Source organism: Neophocaena asiaeorientalis, unplaced genomic scaffold, assembly GCF_003031525.2.
Source record: "Neophocaena asiaeorientalis asiaeorientalis breed wild unplaced genomic scaffold, Neophocaena_asiaeorientalis_V1.1 scaffold30, whole genome shotgun sequence".
NCBI classification, from domain to species: Eukaryota; Metazoa; Chordata; class Mammalia; order Artiodactyla; family Phocoenidae; genus Neophocaena; species Neophocaena asiaeorientalis.
In genome coordinates this window covers 7891114-7906062 of record NW_020174923.1, presented here as the reverse complement: position 1 = coordinate 7906062, position 14949 = coordinate 7891114, and the positions used below count along the sequence as shown (strand labels likewise).

General features: G+C 59.8%; 1 protein-coding gene across 1 annotated transcript; it reads left to right on the top strand.

Moving 5' to 3' along the window:
* The first annotated feature begins 4156 nt into the window (after window positions 1-4156).
* On the top strand, window positions 4157-14943 carry RHBDF2 (rhomboid 5 homolog 2). The gene is made up of 17 exons (XM_024760666.1): window positions 4157-4322; window positions 5339-5466; window positions 6723-6918; window positions 7003-7206; window positions 8538-8666; window positions 9013-9131; window positions 9293-9487; window positions 10492-10603; window positions 10825-10899; window positions 11083-11244; window positions 11603-11712; window positions 11846-11909; window positions 12004-12098; window positions 12321-12396; window positions 12548-12648; window positions 12827-12980; window positions 13680-14943. Exons 1-17 carry the CDS (start codon window positions 4179-4181, stop codon window positions 14097-14099), a joined length of 2484 nt encoding a protein of 827 aa, XP_024616434.1. The 5' UTR covers window positions 4157-4178; the 3' UTR covers window positions 14100-14943.
* The last annotated feature ends 6 nt before the right edge of the window (window positions 14944-14949 follow it).

The following is a 14949-nucleotide window of genomic DNA, read 5'->3' as shown; positions in this document are numbered from 1 at the left end:
AGGTCTTTAGGTGGTTTTATTAGGTAAATGCCCAGAGGCTGCTGGCCTCCAGGCACTCTGAAGCATCCAGCTCATCACCACAAGGGCCTTTACTCCAGGGGGAGGAGGAGGAGAATATATCTCTTGATCCCTCACCTATGAAGCTGGTGGAATTATCCCCATTTTATAGATGAGGAGACTGAGGTCAGTAAGATTAAAAGGTGCAGTAGTCCTGACATGCACCCTTGAGCCTGCCCTCCCTTCCTTATGGGCTGTGAGCACCAAGGGAGCTGCCCTGCTTGACCTGGAGCCATCCGTCCATCTTTCCTTCTGTCTCTGCATCCATCCACCTCTCTGCAGAGCTGAGGCTTCACCCCAGAGCATCTGTGCGGAGTGAGGAAAGGACTAGAACATGCTCTAAAGTCCTCTGCAGCAAGACCCAGGAAGGTGTGAGCTCAGCACAAACCCTGAAGGTAGGAAGCTGGGTAGCCGAGTCGGCTGGACCCCAGGTACCAGCTGTTTCGCTTGCTCACTCATCTGATTTTCAACAAATACGTACTAATGCTGCATGGGGGCCAGCACTCTTCTGGCGGTGGAGATGCAGCTGCGAATGAGTCAGAAAGAGGGCAGCGAGGGAGGTGAGCAGGGTGAAGTGATGGAGAGGCACATGGGGTAGAGGGGGAGCTGCCTCAGGCAGCCAGGGAGGGCTGCTTGGAGGAGGTGGCGCTCGAGCTGGGACCAGAATGATGGGAAGGAGCTACCTGCTCTGCTGTGTGATCATCTTATCTGGGGAGGAAGGGACCAGCAGGGGCAGAGGCCCAACGTTTCTGGAGCACCTGCTGGAGACTTTTTTTTAACCAGCTTTACTGAGATATAGTTCACATTTAATTTATGTAATTCACATAAAACTCATCCATTTAAAGTGTACAGTTGAATGGTTTTTAGTATATTCACAGGTGTATGTAACCATCACCACTGTCAACTGTAGAACATTTTCATCATCTCAGAGTGAAACCCACGCCCCTTAGCTGTCATCCTCCAGCCCCCTCCCCCAGCCCTAAGCCACGACTCATCCTTCTGTGTGTATAGATTTGCCTCTTCTGGACTGGTATTTGGACCCCTGGAGTAAGTGGTCTCTTTGTGTCTGGCTTCTTTCACCTAGCACAACATCCCCCAGGTTCATCCATATTGTAGCCTGTCTCAGCGTAGCATTCCTGTTCGTGGCTGAGTAATAGTCCACTGTGTGGATTTAGCACATTTCTTTTTATCCACTTGTATGTTTTTTTTCCACCGATTATAGTACACTTTAAAAAAACTCTTTATATTATAGTTGATTTACAATGTGTTAGTTTCAGGTGTACAGCAAAATGATTCAGTTATACGTGTACATTTATCTCTTCTTTTTAAGATTCTTTTCCTATATAGGTTATTACAGAATACTGAATAGAGTTCCCTGTGCTATACAGGAGGTCCTTGTTGATTATTTTATGTGTAGTGGTGTGTGTATGTTAATCCCAACCTCCTAATTTATCCCTCCCCCCATCCATTTGTATGTCGGTGAGCATTTGGGTTGTTTATACCTTTGGGCCGCAATGAACAGGCCTCTGTGAACGTTCCTGAACAAGTTTCTGTGGCCATGCTGCCTGAGTGTGTGTCATGCGTGCAGTCGTTTGATGCCCAGGACACCTCTCCGGCGGAGCGGGTTATTCCTCCCTCGTAAGGTGAGGACTTGGGTGACCCGTGGTCAAGTGCAGGTCAAACCCTGGCCACCCGGCTCCAGTCTGTGCTTTTGACCACAAGCCCTCAGCACCTCCTCACAGAGGCTTGGCAGGTGCGGGGCGGTGAGGGGCCCAGGGTGGCCTGATGGGGTGGGGAAGGAGCAAGGAGGAGACAAAGCCACAAAGGGTCCAGAGGCCCCAGTGAGAAGTTTGGACTTTGCTTTAAGTGAGAGCTGGAGATCCTGGCCTAGCGTTGAGCGGGGAGTGACGTGGTATGATTTGCACGTTTCAAAGGTGGATTCTGCCACCGTGTGGAAAATGGTCCCGGGGTGGGAGCTCGGGGGGCAGCAGGTAGAGGAGTCTGGAGGCTGTGGTCCTTCAGATGAGAGGCAACGGTGGCTCTTCTAGGAGCTGGACAGAGAGTGGGGAGCGGACAGACTGGGAACAGAGGTGGCTGCTGCCTTGCCCGGCCGTCCCACACCTCGGCGCCCGTCCCATGGCTGGAGGGCTCCTGTGTGACTCTCCCCTGAGTTGGCAGATGGATGTGAGGTCCCTGGCCTTGTGCGAGGGGAGAAGAAATCAAACCTGCCCCAGCAGCCTTGGGACGTGGGGAGAGGAAATAGTGAAGGGTTTTAGCAAGAAAAAGGTCACGGGCAGTGTGAGAGATGAAATGGAGAGAATAGATGAGGCGGAGGTGTTAGTTCTGGTGGGTCAAAGTGGGTGTGGGATGGCTATGGAAAAGCCCCGGGTGGAGGTAAACTGCTACTTCCTCCTGGCTGGGCCATTTGGCAAGATCCATTGAAATTCAAGATGCAATTACTCTTCAATCCAGCAACTCCACTTCTAGAAGTTCGTCTTGCGATAATACTGGGACAAGTACACACGGTATAGGCAAGGGTGTTCGTTAACACTGGACATGAACCTAAACAACCATCAGTCTGGAATTAAGTAAATCTTGGTACATTCCACTCAGTGAAACCTTCCCAGTCATCAAGAAAGATCAGGTCAAGCTATCTGTCTGCATTGACAGGGAAGGATGTCCATGCTATAGAAGAAAAGGTATGAGTGCATGTAAAATGTTAAGTACACGTGTCCTTTTCCAAGTGCAGCGAGGCACCTGGAGAGGGGTGCACACCGAGCTCTTTCCTGGAACGTGGGGTGACAGGCAGGCCAGGAGTTCACTTTTCTGCTTTACAGTCTTCTGAGTCTTTTTTTTTTTGGCAAGGTTCATATATCATCTTTATCCTTAAGATCTAATATTCTTCCTTTGTGAAGAGAAAAAAGTACCAGACAGGTGGTAGTTTCACTTTCCTTTGAAAGAGGAACCTGCCAACCCTGGGGGACAGGGACCAGTATGGTGGCTTTCTCATCTACCTGGAAATCAGGCTGAGCTGCTCCTTCCTTGCTCAAAGCCCAGGGATCTCTCCTCTGAGAACCACCTCCTCCCTGCACAGCTGTGGGCCCCTTGTCTGTGGGCTGCCTGGAGCCTTTCCCCTTGTCCTCCCCCAAGCCCTGCCCCCAGGACGAAGGCAGGGCTCTTTGGCCAAGGAGGCTGCCTCCGGCCCCCTGGCCTGCTCTGGCCAGGCTGATGCGGTGGCCAAGATCACGGCAGCTCTGCATCCCTGGCCCTCAATGTTCCTTTCTGGGTGAGGTCCTTGCCTGAAGCAGAGAGACTGGAAATGGAACGAGGTGGTGAGCTGGGGACCTCCCAGACCCCTGCTGCCCTGGAATGCAAATGAAGGATGAAAATACACCTTCTCACCCTACCCCACGCAGCCCAGAGTCAGTCTCTGCTTCATGGTTTAGTGTGCAGAGTTAGGTTTTTGTTCTGTTTTGTTTTTTCATTTATATACTTTTATTTGGGAATGTTTAAATCAATACAGAGAAACTAAGTTTCAGAGACACTGAATACATTAGTTTGGATATCATTACTTTATTGTAAAAGAAACACGGAAATTATTTACATGATGAAAGATTTCAGAACTTCAGTGGCAGCTTCACGTGATGGCATTTCAATAGTGACTTATTTTAGTCGACGTATTTTCCAAGAATGTCACCATCTCTAAATAAGAAATCATCCTTGCCATCTAGAACTACTTTGGTGCCTCCATATTCTGGGAGAAGAACTTTATCTCCAACTTTCCCACTAACTGGTTGAATCTCTCCACCCTTTCCTTTAGAGCCTGATCCAACAGCTACTACCGTTGCTTGCAATACTTTTCCTTGTGATTTTTCTGGAAGCATAATGCCTCCTTTGGTTACAATTTCGGCTGCACTTCTTTCAACCTTCGCCTCCCTTCCCGGAAATCCAGAGTTAGGTTTGAACCAACTTTCTACAGGTTGTTCTCAGTCTGGGCTGCCGGCCCAGGTACCACCCTGACACCCTGGACTGTCCCCGTGTCCCCTCCTGTCCTGCCGCCTCTTGACACACCTGTGCCCCCTCCCTGTTTCCATTCCAGCTGCCCCACCCCCCCGCCCACCATGGCCTCCGCTGACAAGAATGGCGAGAGCATCTCCTCGGTGTCCAGTAGCCGCCTGCAGAGCCGGAAGCCACCCAACCTATCCATCACCATCCCTCCGCCCGGGACCCCGGACCCCAGTGAGCAGGCCAGCATGCTGCCCCAGGTAAGGGAGCAGCTGGGCGCTCGGCGCCCTGCCACCGGCCACCGCTGTGCTCCCATGACACCTTTCGGGCAGTTTCACTTCCCGGAGGAGGGCCTTCTGGAGCCACAGCTGCCCTGTGTCCCGGCTGTAGGCTGTACCCCATCCTTCCTGGCCCCACACTTCACAGGGGGTGGGCCCTGAGCTCAGTCTCTGTCTCATGGTGGGCCAGGGAAAATAAGAAACACTTGCCGGTTCCGCCTGGGAATTGGCTGTTTCCGTTCCCTTGCCCGAGCCCTGGCCCTTCTGCGGGCGGTGGGCTGCCTGTGACTTGGGGGAAGGGGCACGGCGCGCCTGCAGCACCAGCAGCTGGATCCCAGCACCCGGCTCCTGCGGGGGGACGGGGGGGAATCAACGTTGCCAGCAGTCCAGACCAGCGTTCCATAAAGAGCTCATTGAGAGCTAGCTGCAAAGAGCATGGGCTAAAAAAAGCTTCCCTGGTGGCAGAGTGGTTGAGAGTCCGCCTGCCGATGCAGGGGACACGGGTTCGTGCCCAGGTCCGGGAAGATCCCACATGCTGCAGAGCGGGTGGGCCCGTGAGCCGTGGCCGCTGAGCCTGCCCGTCCGGAGCCCGTGTTCCGCAACGGGAGAGGCCACAACAGTGAGAGGCCCGTGTACCGCAAAAAAAAAAAAAAAAAGCAGCGTGGGCTCCCCGCGCAGCCTGGGGCACCGGGGAGGCTGTTTCATGCCGTCCACTCATGCCAAGGGCTCTTTCAAACATGTAAAGCCAGGCGAGGCCAAGGCTTAGCCATGGCTAAGGCCTAAGGCAGGAGCGCTGGATAGGGAGCTAGGGAAGCGTGTGCTGGGATCGCCAAAGACACTAGAAAATGACGATTTGACCCTCGGAATGAAAGCAGCTTGGGGTAGACTCGGGTCGAGGTTTGTTCTGTCTGGGTCTTCACATTGGGAGCCAGAGCAGAGCCAGCCTGGGATCTGGGCTGCAGGCAGTCACAGCCCACGCTCCTGCCCGCTGTTCACAGAGACCCAGGAACCCAGCCTTCCTGAAGAGCGTCAGCCTCCAGGAGCCGAGGGCACGATGGCAGGAGGGTGGCTCGGAGAAGCGCCCCGGCTTCCGCCGACAGGCCTCCCTGTCCCAGAACATCCGCAGGTGAGCACGCCCGCCGCGTCTCCACCTCCTCCCCACCCACCCTGGGCCAGTCAACTCTTGGGACCTGGGCCCTGGGCCCTTCCCGGGAGGCACGGGCAGGCAGCCCATGGTCCAGGCGGGGAAACTGAGGCCCAAGCTGCTCTGTGCCTGGTAGGAAGCCACAGTGAGGAGGCTGAGGGGAGTCAGGGATCTGGGGGTGGACCACTGCCCTTCAGAGCAGCTCCCGGGGCCTTCCCAGCTCAGCCCTCAGGCTCTTGACTTGAATCCCCCTCTGCCCATCTGGTTCCTGGGCACCGAACCAGGGGTCAAGGGGAAGCTGATCTGCCCCTCCCACTGCGTACACACACACACGTGCCCCGTCACCTCCCACTGCACACACACACGTGCCCTGTCACCTCCCTTGTACACACACTCGTGCCCGTCACCTCCCACTGCACACACACACGTGCCCTGTCACCTCCCTTGTACACACACTCGTGCCCTGTCACCTCCCTTGCACACACACTCGTGCCCGTCACCTCCCACTGCACACACACACGTGCCCCGTCACCTCCCTTGCACACACACTTGTGCCCGTCACCTCCCCTGCACACACGCACGTGCCCCGTCACGTCCCACTGCACACACACACGTGCCCTGTCACCTCCCTTGTACACACACTCGTGCCCGTCACCTCCCACTGCACACACTCGTGCCCTGTCACCTCCCACTGCACACACACTCATGCCCTGTCACCTCCCCTGCACACACACTCGTGCCCGTCACCTCCCCCGTACACACACACTCGTGCCCTGTCACCTCCCTTGCACACACACTTGTGCCCGTCACCTCCCACTGCACACACACACGTGCCCCGTCACCTCCCTTGCACACACACTTGTGCCCGTCACCTCCCACTGCACACACACACGTGCCCTGTCACCTCCCTTGTACACACACTCGTGCCCTGTCACCTCCCTTGCACACACACTCGTGCCCGTCACCTCCCACTGCACACACACACGTGCCCCGTCACCTCCCACTGCACACACACACGTGCCCTGTCACCTCCCTTGTACACACACTCGTGCCCTGTCACCTCCCTTGTACACACACACGTGCCCCGTCACCTCCCACTGCACACACACTCGTGCCCGTCACCTCCCCTGCACACACACACGTGCCCTGTCACTTCCCCTGCACACACACGTGCCCGTCACCTCCCTTGTCTCCTTTCTGCGCACATGGCCTTTCTCTCGTTGTGGTTGCTCCCGCAGGGGCACGGCCCAGTGGTTCGGGGTCAGCGACGACTGGGAGCTGAAGCACCAGCACTGGCAGCGCAGGAGCCTGCACCACTGCAGCGCCCGCTATGGCCGGCTCAAGGCCTCGTGCCAGCGGGACCTGGAGCTCCCCAGCCAAGAGGTGCCCTCCTTCCAGGGCACCGAGTCTCCAAGACCCTGCAAGATGCCCAAGGTGGGCTCCAGCGGGGGGTGCGGGGCGGCAGATGACTTGGCCCAGGGCCCAGTTGACTCTGCTCACCACCTTCCTCCCATCCAGATTGTGGATCCCCTGGCCCGAGGACGGGCGTTCCGCCACCCGGACGAGGTGGACCGGCCCCACGCCCCGCACCCACCCCTGACCCCTGGGGTCCTGTCCCTCACCTCCTTCACCAGCGTCCGCTCCGGCGGCTATTCCCACCTCCACCGCAAGAGGATCTCTGTGGCCCACATGAGCTTTCAAGCTGCCACGGCCTTCCTCAAGGTAAAGACACCTCTGCCCAGCCTGCTCCCTCTCTCTCCCCAGAGCATCTCATTCCCCAGGCATCTCTCTCCCCAGGCATCTCTCTCCCCAGAGCATCTCACTCCCCAGGCATCTCTCTCCTCAGAGCATCTCTCTCCCCAGAGCATCTCTCTCCCCAGGCATCTCTCTCCCCAGAGCATCTCTCTCCCCAGAGCATCTCACTCCCCAGGCATCTCTCTCCTCAGAGCATCTCTCTCCTCAGAGCATCTCTCTCCCCAGAGCATCTCTCTCCCCAGGCATCTCTCTCCCCAGAGCATCTCACTCCCCAGGCATCTCTCTCCCCAGAGCATCTCACTCCCCAGGCATCTCTCTCCCCAGAGCATCTCACTCCCCAGGCATCTCTCTCCCCAGAGCATCTCACTCCCCAGGCATCTCTCTCCTCAGAGCATCTCTCTCCCCAGAGCATCTCACTCCCCAGGCATCTCTCTCCCCAGAGCATCTCACTCCCCAGGCATTTCTCTCCCCAGAGCACCTCTGTCCCCAGGCATGTTCCTCTGTGCCAAGGGCAGTGGTTGCTCCGGGATCCCTGGGTGCCAGACCCACATCCTTCTAGTGGTCCCACTAGAAGTGGTCCACTTCTAGTTGTCCCTAGTGTGGACAGCTGGTTTCTGCACTGACACATAAGGTGGTAAGTAGGAAGTGAAATGTGCAGGCACCACTCACTGACCTGTGTTTACTGAACCCCCTTATGTGCTGGGCACAGGGGCTACAGAGTGAGTTGAGCCAGTGTCACTGCCCTAGAGGAGCCCTCAGCTCGGGTGAGGGCAGGTGTCACCATTCAGTGTGATAAGTGCTGGGGCCCACCCATAGGAGAGGCTGGTGTCAGGGAAGGCACTTGAGAAATATAAGGAAAGGTTTGCCAGGAAGGGAACAGCATTGTCAGCAGGGGGAACGGCCTATGCAAAGGCCTGGAGGTAGGAGGGAGTAGCAGGTGGTTTTAGTGAAGGGTGGTCACAAGAGGAATGGCAGGAGATGGGATCAAAAGGCCAGCAGGGGCCTAGTGTGCCGTGCCAAGAAGCCCGTGGGAATGAGGGTGCAGGATGAGTGGTGGGGTGTCAGGTGCTCAAGCCAGAGGGCCGGAGGTCACCAGGGTGAAGTTAAGAGCCAACCATGTAGAGGTGGCTGCAGTCAGGCTACGCAGGAGCCGGAGCCCGGTCCTGGCCTCTCTCACAGATGCACGTGCTCTGGGCAGGGTCCCACCTCCCCAGACAGATGGGCTTGACAGACTCCTTTGGTGTCAGGGGCAGGGGTACCTGACCTGGGCTTGACGCCCATGCTTCTGTCTGGCACAGGGGCGCTCGGTAATGGATGCCACAGGACAGAGGTGCCGGGTGGTCAAGCGCAGCTTTGCCTACCCCAGCTTCCTGGAGGAGGATGTGGTCGATGGAGCAGAGACATTCTACTCCTCATTTTTTAGTAAGGCAAGCATGGGGTGTGTGGGCCCTCGGGGTCGGGGGACCGGGGTGGATGGGAGCCAGGAGAGGTCACCCGGCCTCAGTCATGCTCTGCTGGGAGCCCCTGAGATGTCCAAAGGCCCGTCGGTGGGATGGGGGTGCGTCTTTCTGTCGGCAGGGCAAGGACCTGGGGTGAGAAGGGTGCCAGCCGGGAAAGTCCCCATCAGGGCCCACAAACACGTGCCTTCTACCTCCCTTCCAAAGAGCCTGTCCGGCTTTGTCCTGCCCTTTAATTGAGCTACTGGGGGCAGTGCTGGAGACGGTGACTCCTCACACCGTCTCCTTTTGTGTCCCGGCTCCACACCCACTCCAGGAAGAGATGAGCTCGGTGCCTGACGATGTGTTTGAGTCGCCCCCACTCTCTGCCAGCTACTTCCGGGGCATCCCACGCTCGGCCTCCCCGGCCTCCCCCGAAGAGATGCAGATCTCTCTGTGAGTTCTGGGCAATCCTCCAGGTGGAGGGAGGCGGCACCGTGGAGGAAGAGCCCAACAGCCCTGCCAGGGGGCTTCCCTAGACCACAGGTCCCTCCTGACCCCCCTCATGGGATGTGGGAGAGGGGAGGACACCAGGCTGAGACCACCGTCCTCACCAGGAAGGAGTCTGACCGAGCCCCGGTGCCCGCGGCCAAACGTGGCAAGCGTATCGCATCCAAGGTGAAGCACTTTGCCTTCGACCGGAAGAAGCGGCACTACGGGCTGGGTGTTGTGGGCAACTGGCTGAACCGCAGCTACCGCCGCAGCATCAGTAGCACCGTGCAGCGCCAGCTGGAGAGCTTCGACAGCCACCGGTGAGCCCCGCCCACTCTGTGACAGTGCGGGGAGAGCCACTCCCAGGCGTAGGCCCAGGGGAGAAGGGCTGAGAGCCGTCCAGGAGGGCCTGGGAGCTTCCAGGTTCCCCTGGGGCCCCTCCCGAAGCTCCCCTTATTGTTCATCGAGCCTTTGGGTCAGGGGAGCAGGGACGGCCCCTAGGGTCACCCTACAAGCATGCACGTCACCTGGGAAGGGTTGTCGGGTGTTGCCGCCTCTTCTCCACCCTCCCCGCTTTCTGGGCCTGCCTCCTCTGCGGGGCTCCCAGACGGCAGCCCGGCAACAAGTGTTCACTGAGCACCACCACACAGGCCCTGGAACAGCGGAGCAGGGCGGGCAGGGTAGGTCAGAGGGGCAGTTAGAAGTTGTGACCGCGAGTGAAGGGACTGTGAAGAGGCCTGCACAGAGACCTTGGGGGAAGCCAGAGGATTGGGAAGAGGCCATTCTCAAAGAACGTACAATTAGCAGCAACCTGATAGACATTGGACCCTAAGTTAAAAAAAATTAAGTGATAGCAGGTATGGTGAGTGTCCTGGAGAAGGAGGACAGAGGGTGGGAGTGAACAACTGGTTGGGGGGAGCGTCATCAGGAGCAGCAGCAGTTAGCTGGGTGAAGAGAGACGGCAAGGGCATCCCAGGCAAAGGAAGCATCATGTGCAAAGGCCCTGGGGCTGCAGGGATTGGGGTTTGTTCCAGGAACTGCAGGAGAAGGAGAGGAAGGAGGCCAGGGAGGTGGGCAGATGTAACAAGGCCTTGCAACCAGTGGGGAAGGAGCCATGTTAGACTTTATCCCCAGGGCAGCGAGAAGCCATGGAAAGGATTTAAGCTGGGAGAGACGCAGAGAGGTGCATTTTAAGAGTTGCTGTGGAGAAGGATGAGTTGGAGGGGAGTAGTGGAGGATAGGGAGCAGGTGCGAGCTGTTGGCGGCTGGGGTTGAGGGTTGGGATGTGACTTTGGCTCCGCTGACCCGAGGCCTCTGCCCGCAGGCCCTACTTCACCTACTGGCTGACCTTCGTCCACGTCATCATCACACTGCTGGTGATTTGCACGTACGGCATCGCGCCTGTGGGCTTCGCCCAGCACGTCACCACCCAGCTGGTGAGTGGGGCTAGGGAAGGGGGGCTCCGCCCTGGGGATCCTAGCCTCCCCCAAGAGGCGCCAGCATCTTGGGCCACCCAGTCCCTTCCACGGCAACAACCTGGCCCAAGCAGGAGAGTGCTCTGGGTTCACCATTGCTTTGCTTCTCAGCCCCTTCCCCGGAGGCCCTTCCCTGGGACAGAGAAACCCCTGACCCCCCCATCCTTCCACCTCTGCACCAGGTACTCAGGAATAGAGGTGTGTACGAGAGCATGAAGTACATCCAGCAGGAGAACTTCTGGATTGGCCCCAGCTCGGTAAGGGGCCCAGGCAGGGACAGCATCTCAGCAGGGAGCCTCTGGCCTCTGCCACCCCCAGCTGGGCAGGAAGGGGGTTGGCTTGCTTGGAAGCCCCCCTCATCAGGGGCCCCTAGGGGGAGACTCTCAACGGAGCAGCCAGGTCTGGACCCGAGCTCACTCCCCACCGCCCTCCGCCCCCAGATTGACTTGATCCACCTGGGAGCCAAGTTCTCACCCTGCATCCGGAAGGACCAGCAGATCGAGCAGCTGGTGCTGCGGGAGCGAGACCTGGAGCGGGACTCGGGCTGCTGTGTCCAGAATGACCACTCAGGCTGCATCCAGACACTGCAGCAGGACTGCTCGGTGGGGGCAGAGGCCCTCCGACCCCTGCGAGCCCCACCCTGGTCCCCTGCACCATCTCCATTTGCCCCAGCCTGGGGGAGGGGCCCTTCAAGGGCGGTGTCTACGTTGCCTCTGTCCTTCCTCTGCCCTCCCTGGTATCACACACCCCTGCACGCAGCTCAGCACATGGAGGGCGCCAACCTCCCCAGCCCCAGAGCGGGGAAAGCTGGGTCTTGGGAGTGTCCGTGGGGGTGGGGGTCTGGGAGATGAGCCTGAGCCCTGGACGGCAGGGCAAGAGCCCCGGCCCTGGAGCGGCCCTTGCCCGCTCTGATGGTGGTGACCTTGTCCTAGCCATGACCAGCCTGCCTCCATCCTCCAGGAGACTTTGGCCACTTTTGTCAAGTGGCAGGATGATACGGGGCCCCCCATGGACAAGTCTGCGCTGGGCCAAAAGCGGACATCGGGGGCCGTGTGCAACCAGGACCCCAGGTACAGTCCCGGGAGACCCACAGCTGAGCTGAGGAGATGGGGCTGTGCCACCCATGGGGATGTTGGCCAGGGGGCGTGGCAGGCTGGGGATGCCGTCGCCCCTCATTTTGCCCCCTCCGACCTCTGCTTCCAGAACCTGCGAGGAGCCGGCCTCCAGTGGTGCCCACATCTGGCCCGATGACATCACCAAGTGGCCGGTGAGTGTCCAGGGGGGAGAGTGGTCCGGGAAGGGTGGGGAGGGCCTGCGTGCTGCTGCACAGCCCTAGCCGCTGTCCGTGCCCCTCCTGGCAGATCTGCACGGAGCAGGCCAGGAGTAACCGCTCGGGCTTCCCGCACATGGACTGCCAGATTCGGGGCCGCCCCTGCTGCATCGGCACCAAGGGCAGGTGAGCCGGCCTGGGCCCTGGGCCCGGAACCCCTGTGCTCCCCCTCTGTCACCCACCCCGCAGCTGGCGTCCTCCCTCCCCACTCGGGGGCCGTCCATGGTGTGGGCAGGTTCCTGCAGAGGGGCACCGCGTCCTGCCAGTGGTGCCTGCTGCTGCCGGGCACTGGGCGGGGGCGGGCAGGACTCAGGGCCCTGGTGTTCGCCTTGCCTCCCTGTCCCCCAGCTGTGAGGTCACCACTCGGGAATACTGTGAGTTCGTGCACGGCTACTTCCACGAAGAGGCCACGCTCTGCTCCCAGGTGAGGTGGGGTCTGGTGGGGCCCTGGGCGCGAGCAGCCAGGTGCAGCAGCCTGTATGCTCTCCTGCAGCAGGTATCTGGTCCTGCCCCCTACATCGGGGCCTCGGACCCAGCGGGATCCTAGGCGCTGACTGCCATGCTCTCACCCCCAGGTGCACTGCTTGGACAAGGTGTGTGGGCTGCTGCCCTTCCTCAATCCTGAGGTCCCAGATCAGTTCTACAGGCTCTGGCTGTCTCTGTTCCTCCACGCTGGGTAAGAGGTGCCTCGCTGCCCACCCCCCAGACCCCTGTGGTGCCCACCCACCTGGACTCCCGGAGGAGGGGCCCCTGGGCCAGGGCGCAGCCGGCACGACCTGCCAGACCCCGCTGCTCCCGAAGTCGCTGGCTGGCAGACGGGGCGGGGGGCTGATGCCCGGTGTGTCCCCGCCCAGCGTGGTGCACTGCCTCGTATCTGTGATCTTCCAAATGACCATCCTACGAGACCTGGAGAAGCTGGCCGGCTGGCACCGCATCGCCATCATCTTCGTTCTCAGCGGCATCACCGGCAACCTTGCCAGTGCCATCTTCCTCCCGTACCGCGCGGAGGTAGGGACTCAGGATGCGGCAGGGAGGGCTAGCTCTACTGCTTCCACGCCTCCCGCCTGGCTTGGCCTGAGGGACGCACAGCCCCTGCCACGTCAGGCTCAACAGCGGGTGGACAGCTAAGCTGGGGGCTTCCCGGCCAATTCCTTAGTCCATCCCGAGGCGCGAGGGAGCAGTGATGCCCCTGGGTCACGTGTAGAGGTCACCTCCAGGAAGACCTGGACCCCGTCCCTCACTCTGCCTCTTTGCTTCATTTCTCTCCGTGACCATGACCACCACCTGCAGCGCGTCCCGTAGCTGTGAGTTGGGCCATATGAAGTTGCCCTCGTGCAACCGTTCTTGACCCAAAGAAACGGCAGCGTTTTGATCAGTCAGCCTCACGCTGTGGGCTTGTTCAGTGTCTGTCCCTCCCCACGTGCGCTGCCTGGAGCAGTCTGTCTTGCTTATGGCACTGGGCGTGCATGTAGTAGGTGCTCAGTGTTGCAGAAGGGGTGGGTGGAACGAGCCCAGCTTTGTTCCAGCAGCTCCAGCTGCACCTCTCCTGCCCCCCGGCCGTCAGGCTCGGGGTCCCCACCCTGGGAGGGGCTCACGGAGAGGATGACCCAGGTCCTGGGGCTCCAGCCTGGCTGTGCCCAGGCCTCCCCACAGGCTCCCACGTGGCACCCGGAAGTGACCTGTCCCCTCCCCATCCACCCACCGCAGGTGGGCCCGGCAGGGTCGCAGTTCGGCCTCCTGGCCTGCCTCTTCGTGGAGCTCTTCCAGAGCTGGCAGCTGCTGGAGCGGCCCTGGAAGGCCTTCCTGAACCTGTCGGCCATCGTGCTCTTCCTGTTTATCTGTGGCCTCCTGCCCTGGATCGACAACATCGCCCACATCTTTGGCTTCCTCAGCGGCCTGCTGCTGGCCTTCGCCTTCCTGCCCTACATCACCTTCGGCACGAGCGACAAGTACCGCAAGCGCGCCCTCATCCTCGTGTCACTGCTGGTCTTCGCCGGCCTCTTCGCCTCGCTGGTCATCTGGCTCTACGTCTACCCCATCCACTGGCCCTGGATCGAGTACCTCACCTGCTTCCCCTTCACCAGCCACTTCTGCGAGAAGTACGAGCTGGACCAGGTGCTGCACTGACCACCTGCCTGGCGGGGCTGGCACGGCTGCTCCCACGCAGCGCTGAGGACACGGAGACTGTGCCCGGGTCAGGCTGCCTGCCTGCACAGCGCCCACCCCCCGCTCCGGAGACCCTGTGGGGCCGGCCCTGCTCCCAGGAGCTCTGCCCCCAGGAGAGGCTGAGTCTGCGGGAGATGGTCATCAAGGGCGGCTCCTTGGGGGACTGAGGGCCCCCTTCCCCAGGCCTGGGCTGGGGGACACTCCGAACATGTGTTTCTCTGCAGCTCAGGGCCCAGGCCCTGACATCACCCTGCTCCCCTGCTGTCAGGACCACTTCCTGGGGGGTGGGCTCCTTTCTTCCCAAGGTCCTGGGCTGCTGCCCATCTCCCACCTCTGGCTCTGCTGGTACGTTCCCCCTCCCCATTGCTGTGAGCCTGCCCTTCCTGGGGACCTGGCTGGGGTTCCCACCAGGTTCCCAGCCCTGCCCGGCCACGGCCCCTACCTGTTTCCCCTCCCATCTCTGCCCTGTGAATCCACGCCCTGCACTCATCCGTGGCCTGGTGAGCCTGCCCATAACGCTCCGGGTCCAAACCTTCTGGGACAGGGTTTGGCAGTGGTCTGGGGCAGAGAAGGAGCAAAGAGACACAGACTGGCAATCCGAGAGCCTCTGCTGATCTCAGCAAATAGAGGCTGAACCTGCCCCGCGCCCAGGCCCCCCAGCCCCTCCCAGCCCAGTCCCTTCCTTCAAGTCAGTGTTCTGCCTCCTGGGGCTGGACTGACACCAGCCAGCCAGGCATCCTCTGCCTCACTCCTGCCCAGGTGAGGGCAGGGCCACCCCAAGGACCTGTGTCCAGGGGTTGCCCAAGGTCAA

Bases quoted from the DNA above. Each gene is read 5' to 3' on its own strand.
- RHBDF2 (XM_024760666.1), top strand. From the start codon at position 4,179: ATGGCCTCCGCTGACAAGAATGGCGAGAGCATCTCCTCGGTGTCCAGT. The intron at 10,900-11,082 runs GTAAGGGGCCCA...CTCCGCCCCCAG, and splicing joins TCTGGATTGGCCCCAGCTCG to ATTGACTTGATCCACCTGGG. The intron at 11,713-11,845 runs GTACAGTCCCGG...CTCTGCTTCCAG, and splicing joins GTGTGCAACCAGGACCCCAG to AACCTGCGAGGAGCCGGCCT.